Source organism: Scomber japonicus, chromosome 14 (assembly GCF_027409825.1).
Source record: "Scomber japonicus isolate fScoJap1 chromosome 14, fScoJap1.pri, whole genome shotgun sequence".
Lineage (NCBI taxonomy): Eukaryota > Metazoa > Chordata > Actinopteri > Scombriformes > Scombridae > Scomber > Scomber japonicus.
The window spans coordinates 18522409-18528946 of NC_070591.1; the positions used below are offsets into that span (position 1 = coordinate 18522409).

The window sequence follows — 6538 nt, forward strand, 5'->3', positions numbered from 1 at the left end:
GACAGCTGCAGGGAGAGCACAGAGGAGCCGGCGTGTTTACACCATAGCTCAGCCGAGGCCCTCAGGACAGAACAGATGAAGATCCCTGCATACACTCATTTACACAGCCTTACATACACTTACTCAAACAGTGTCGAGCCTGGGCGTAATAGCTGTCTATTCAGTTAGAGTTCAAATTGACATTTATGATGGGATGTATGAAATAGTACTTGCACTGATGAGGATTAAGTAATGTGAGACCGATGTCTTGCCTGTGAGCCATTTATCGTTGATGAGTTGTTTTTACCTATAAATAGAAGACAAAACACTGTGCAGAGCAAGTCCTACCACAAGTAGATCTGATCAGTGCCTATGTTAAGATCCTGATATAATGTTTTACTGGGTTGTAGCACCACCTTGTGGCCAAATCCTTTATTGCAATGCAATCATGAACCGCCCCCTTTCAACGCTAGACATTTGTTGTGACATGTGTCAGTTATCCTACAGAGGTGTTCATTGGTCACCAGCCTCTATGCCTGTGTTTTCTTGAACTTTAACCCCACCGGGATCACTGCTGGGATTGGTTTGGCACGCACAGCTACTTTTCTATTGGTAAATCCGCTCACTCCTCCTCGACATTCCCCAAATCCAAGTTGAAGGTGAAAGTCCTCTTTTCTCACGTTATCTGTCTTCTTTACTCGCTCGTCGTCGCTACAAACTGCTGCAATTATGTCGGTGTTTAGTGAAGTTCCCCAAGCAGCGCCTGTGGCTGTCTTCAAGCTGTCCCAGGACTTCAATAACGACCCATTTCCCCAGAAGGTGAACCTCGGAGTGGGAGGTAAGATGGTGTGAACGTCATTTAACGCCTTGTTAGCCGGGGTAATGCATCATCCCATCCCATCCTTATCTACCACAGCTAGCTTCAAGGTTTTAGCTGTAGCCTGATGTATATCGAATTCCGAGAGCCATACGATCACGTGACCGGATTTTGCCGGTTTAATGATTTGACATTCATTCATTTCCATACCGCTTGTCCTACAGAGGGTGGCGGTGATAACATGCTATTATGATTGTGGTCACATGCTGTATTTCTATAGCAGGTGCTTAAATATGGTGCCTTACTATTCAGATATTCAGGGATACAGATTATGTATGTATGTATACCCAAACATGTGACTCCATAATGTTCAGATTGGGTTATAAATGTTGATGTCAGTTACCATCATTTTTTGAACACACTGTATTTAAATGGGGTCAAAAATTGATAACTGGCAGTAGACTCTGATGGGTTACATTGAGACAGACACGTGATTTACCGTGGAATCAGACTACTAAAATGTGTTGTTTGGTGTAATGTTACTGTTGCTAATGTATTCCTTACTTGCTGTGTAATCTGGAGATTGTGAAGATGACGTTTAATGTATTTAGAAATGACACAGAACCCCCCAATTTGCAGAGGTCACAACTGGTCGATTTCTCTAATCACGCTTTTGCTGACATGTCATTCCTCTCTACTGATTGTGTCTTTGTCGATAATGTATCATTATTATGCAACAGTTCAGATTCAGACAATCTCTGCCCCCCTCTCTCTATTGCTGCAACTCTGCACAACATAGTCTCACTCTGTGGACTAGGGAGTCAATTTGATTACTTCACCTTCTTGTTACAAGAACAGGCCACTCAGGAGTTTAAATATGCAAACAAAATGCATGTTTCAGTCCTCAGTACAACTGTTTTCAGTGATAATCTTATTAAAAGTAGTAATCCGTGTCGCTTACATTGCAAAGGACCAGAGTGAGAAAGATTGCTCGGCTCTGCTGTGGCATGACAAGACTACCTGAGTCGCGTGATTAGCATGGGTCTGAGGCCTCATAATCCCCTTCTCTCTGCAAGAGACGCAACGCTGCAGATGGCCACCAACTACTGAGCAGCTGGCAAATGTAGGCCACACAAAGTCTACTGCTACATCTATTAAATTTCAAATGAATTTGAGATTGATGATGAAATTCCTAGAGGATCTGTGGCTTTCGAGCCAGTGGTAGAGATAGAAATACTCATGTTGTATTATATTTAGCCTGGGATATTGTAGTGATTTGGAAAGCAAGTTGATTGTCTCTGCTCTGAAGGTGAAAGAGCTATTGTATACTTTAATCCTTATCAGGAAGAGACATGAGTTCAGCTATCTAAAGCACACAACAGATGAAAGTACATGTCTGTTAAATTAATTTACATTCCTGTTATTTGATCAAGGTCGAAATGCATTCAGCTTCTTAAAATGGAAAAAAGTTATGCATAGTTATTTGTGCTGTACTGCTTGAAACATACTGTCTATGTAGGAATGAATAAATAGGCTAATTAAAATGATTACTCGCATACCTGACCATTTTTTAAATGATCATTGGTTTACAGTATTCCACCTACAGGTTGCTAATGTGGCTTAACATTGATACTTGTCCTTCTCAGCTTACCGGACAGATGAAGGCCAGCCATGGGTTTTACCAGTGGTGAAAAAGGTGGAAAAGATCATTGTGCATGATGATAGACTGAACCATGAATACCTGCCCATCCTGGGCCTGCCTGACTTCAGATCCTCAGCCTCCAAGATCGCACTGGGAGATGACAGCCCTGCTATCCAGGAGAACAGGGTTTGTACAGATAAACATTGGGTTGGTGCAAAAGAAGAATTGGGTCGGTGTTGTAGTGAAACATTACTCTGTTTTTATAATATTTGATATAATCTTCTGTCTCTGTCATTGTCAGGTGGGGGCTGTTCAGTGCCTTGGTGGCACAGGTGCTTTGAAGATGGGGGCAGAGTTCCTCAGACGTTTCTTCAATGGAAACAACAACACCAAGACACCTGTCTATGTGTCTGCACCTACCTGGGGTACACACACACACACACACACACACAGTTAAAATGACCTCAGCATGTCAGAAGAGTGTTCCATTAGTACTTGTACTGTGTGTTGCTGTATCATTTTATGATAAGCAGTGTTTTATTATCAGTTGGGGTATGAGCAGTAATAAAGCAGTAATCAGCTTTGTATCCAGAGGAAATATAAACAATAAAATAAGAACAATGGTTTGTTTCAGAAAATCATAATGCTGTATTTGCCAATGCGGGCTTTGAGGATGTCCGTCCATACAAGTACTGGGATGCAGAGAAGAGGGGCCTTAATTTGGCCGGTTTCCTTGGTGACTTGGAGGTAAGCAGTGTGTAATACAGATTCTATTTAATTGTAAATTACTTAATTTACAATATTGCTTCCTCTTTCCCCCAGAGTTGTCCAGAGCGCTCAATCTTTGTCCTGCATGCCTGTGCCCATAATCCAACTGGCACAGACCCCACACAGGAGCAATGGAAGCAGATTGCTGAAGTTATGATGGTACTGTAAACATACATTCGCACAGAGACACAATGTCTGTACATTTGTTTCAACCACAAAAAGAGGCGTCAGTTTAAACAGGAACATGTTTTGCATGTTTAATATTTATCGCAGTGTGATGATTGTTTGATCTTTTTATCCTGTTCTTTGCCAGAGGAGGAAGCTGTTTGTGTTCTTTGACTCGGCTTATCAGGGATTCGCCTCAGGCAGTCTGGAAAAAGATGCCTGGGCGGTCCGCTACTTTGTCTCCATGGGCTTTGAGATGTTCTGTGCCCAGTCGTTCTCCAAGAACTTCGGCCTCTACAGTGAGTGACCCCTGGGTGCACTAACTCACTCACCTACTTAAGAGTAGTACCTGAATGAAAAATGGGTTGTCCAATATTACCAGCCAATAGTAGCTTTCCACAGATGAGGTTTAAGTGTATATATCAGCAGAGAAATACCAATAATATGCTTGAGCTGTGTTAGAAACTCTGTCTCTGTTACATAATTTGGTGGTCACAATTCTTTAATAAGAAAGTCATGCTTATATTGAAAAACAAAAATAAGTCAATGTATTTGTTTGTTATGTTTGATTTATTATTAAGAAATGATGAAAAAAGAAAACAGGCTTATTATTCACTCACAAACATACTGACAGTGAGGAAGCTGCAGATTCTCAACATGAGAGTGCAGGTTAGTTATTGTCAGGGTTGATCCACACATGCAAACTTATGCCATCTGTTGGGAAGAAAAGTAATTGTAACAGCAGTTTAGATGTATGCAGTAGATGTAGATACTGTGTCAGTTATGCCACCTGCATGTAAGAGAGTAATAGTTGCATTATTGTTTCACATTTGACATGTGTTTGTCCCATCAGATGAGCGCGTGGGCAACCTGACCATTGTGGCTCGTGATGCGGACAACCTGAAGCGAATTCTGTCCCAGATGGAGAAGATTGTCAGGACAACCTGGTCTAACCCACCGTCACAGGGTGCTCGCATTGTTGCTGTCACTCTTAACTCACCTGAGCTCTTCGCTGAATGGTCAGCACTCAAAGTACTATGTGAAGTGTACCAGTCAGCAAAACAATGTATTTTCTAATGTACTCACTCTTTTTTAATTCCTTTGACCCCAGGAAGGCAAACGTGAAGACCATGGCTGACAGGGTCTTGTTGATGAGGGCTCAGCTGAAAGCGAAGCTGCAGGAACTGGGAACACCGGGGACCTGGGACCACATCACAGAGCAGATTGGCATGTTCAGTTTCACAGGCCTCAACCGTAAGTGCATAGACCATGCACAGAACACACACACATACACGGTAACATAATTACCAAACATACATCCCATAAAAACTCATATTGAACACACATTCATAATATTCAAACTTCATATTGTGGTGACTGTAAACATTGTTCAGCTTGGACTGGATGTTTTCAGAAACTTTTAAACATGCTATAATGTCATCACTCACATAGACACATCCCAGACTAAACACATAAAGATGTAATAACCAATCCTGGATGTATCTAGTCACTGCTAGAATTTAAACATCTGCTCATAATATTATTATTACATACTGAGTTATTAAACCTGATTCTGCTGTATTTCATGCAGCCAAACAAGTGGAATATATGGTGAAGGAGAAACACATCTACTTAATGGCCAGCGGTCGTATCAACATGTGTGGTTTGACCACCAAGAACATCGACTACGTGGCTGAGTCCATTCATGATGCTGTCACTCAGGTCCAGTAGAAGACAGCACTTTATTCACATTCCTCCTGCCCGGCACTGAGCCATCCTGATCCCAGGGACAGTCTATGTATCCAGCAGAGTTTCTGGGGCAAAGACTCTTAAGCCCTGTGGCCTCCTTTTCCCTGCTTTCATTTTTTTGTGCTAAGCTAGGCCAAACCCATTCTGGGCCTGTTTCTCTACTGAAAGCACAGAGCTGGTTATAGATATTCATCTTCTTATTTAATTTCCATTAGACAGCGTATAGATTTCCGGAAATGTTGGAATTATTCCTTTAAGTAATTGTCTATAATTTGTGGTCCATGTTGGTCTCTTATTTGTAGTGTGAACTTAAGAGTGTGACATCACTTATTTTCCACATACTATTAGTTCTCTGTTATGTGTAATTACTCAGACCTTTGAGAGGGTTAGTACATCTGTGACTGTGTTATAATTACTTCAGCAGTGCTGACTCTTAAATCCTCCACTGTTTGTCATATTTTTATTATTCATCCATTCCAAGTGTTGATGACACATTTCCATTTTTAATTAGCCTGCAGTGTGTTATGATTTACAGATTTAACAACATTTGAAAAATAGAATTTCTATTTAACAAGACCAAATTCACTGTATGTAGCTTTATTTAGAGTATACTGTCATATTAACGGTTAAAGTATTCACCTATATCATGAATGAAGTAGAAGTATTATATCCTGTATGCAATGTGAAACAGAGTGTTCTCAGGAAGATATTTTTAACTTGAACTATGTAATTTATTAATAATAATGTCTTCTACACAGAGGGGTTATGTAAATTAGAGTGTTTTTCTTTCAGTTTTTCGTTCTGTGAGCACAAACTTCACTGAACTGTCCTCACAGCTGTCGTGACTCCGGAGCAATCTCAGAGTTTTCTGCTGCCAGCCGAATCTTCTGATGCCTCTCGTTCAGTCCGGCTCCTGCCAAGTTAATGTTGAGTTTGCACAGCGATCGTCTGTTCAAAGCACTCGCGCACTATTATGTAAGACAGAGGCACAAACATGCTAATGATCAACTAGTTTGCTATCATATCACTGCACACACCAATGAAGCAGTCTTACTGTGTAGCAAATTAATACTTAAGCTGATGAGATAAATGAACTACTCTAATAAATAACTATAAATAGTATGTTTGTGCAGTGTCATTCATGCTGGAATTGATTGTGCATTTATTAACAATGTTAGTATTCATGCATCAGTTATTACAAGACAGCATAAAATCATGTGAAATGATTCCATGTGAGTAACCATAGAAATAATAAGCTGTGGTGAATTTACACCATTGTAGTATTTTAACCCTCCTGTTGTGCTCCCGGGTCAAATTGACCCGATCTCTTTTGACTGTTCCTTCCTTCTCTCCTTCCTTCTCTCCTTCCTTCCTTCCTTCCGTATTCCTTCTTTCTTCTCCTTACTTCCTTCCTTCCT

The 6538-nt window shown here is 40.8% G+C and overlaps 1 protein-coding gene across 1 annotated transcript; it reads left to right on the plus strand.

Annotated features, from left to right (window-relative positions):
- The first annotated feature begins 622 nt into the window (after nucleotides 1-622).
- got1 (glutamic-oxaloacetic transaminase 1, soluble) lies at nucleotides 623-6242 on the plus strand. The gene is made up of 9 exons (XM_053332769.1): nucleotides 623-817; nucleotides 2443-2624; nucleotides 2740-2863; nucleotides 3073-3185; nucleotides 3261-3365; nucleotides 3520-3670; nucleotides 4225-4390; nucleotides 4483-4625; nucleotides 4963-6242. Exons 1-9 carry the CDS (start codon nucleotides 709-711, stop codon nucleotides 5100-5102), a joined length of 1233 nt encoding a protein of 410 aa, XP_053188744.1. The 5' UTR covers nucleotides 623-708; the 3' UTR covers nucleotides 5103-6242.
- Nucleotides 6243-6538: the final 296 nt, after the last annotated feature.

What these genes read in the sequence shown, in the direction of transcription:
- got1 (XM_053332769.1), top strand. Translation starts at nt 709, where the DNA reads ATGTCGGTGTTTAGTGAAGTTCCCCAAGCAGCGCCTGTGGCTGTCTTC. An exon ending in TGTGTCTGCACCTACCTGGG is followed by an intron (nt 2,864 to 3,072) that starts GTACACACACAC and finishes GGTTTGTTTCAG; the next exon opens with AAAATCATAATGCTGTATTT. An exon ending in CAAGAACTTCGGCCTCTACA is followed by an intron (nt 3,671 to 4,224) that starts GTGAGTGACCCC and finishes TTGTCCCATCAG; the next exon opens with ATGAGCGCGTGGGCAACCTG.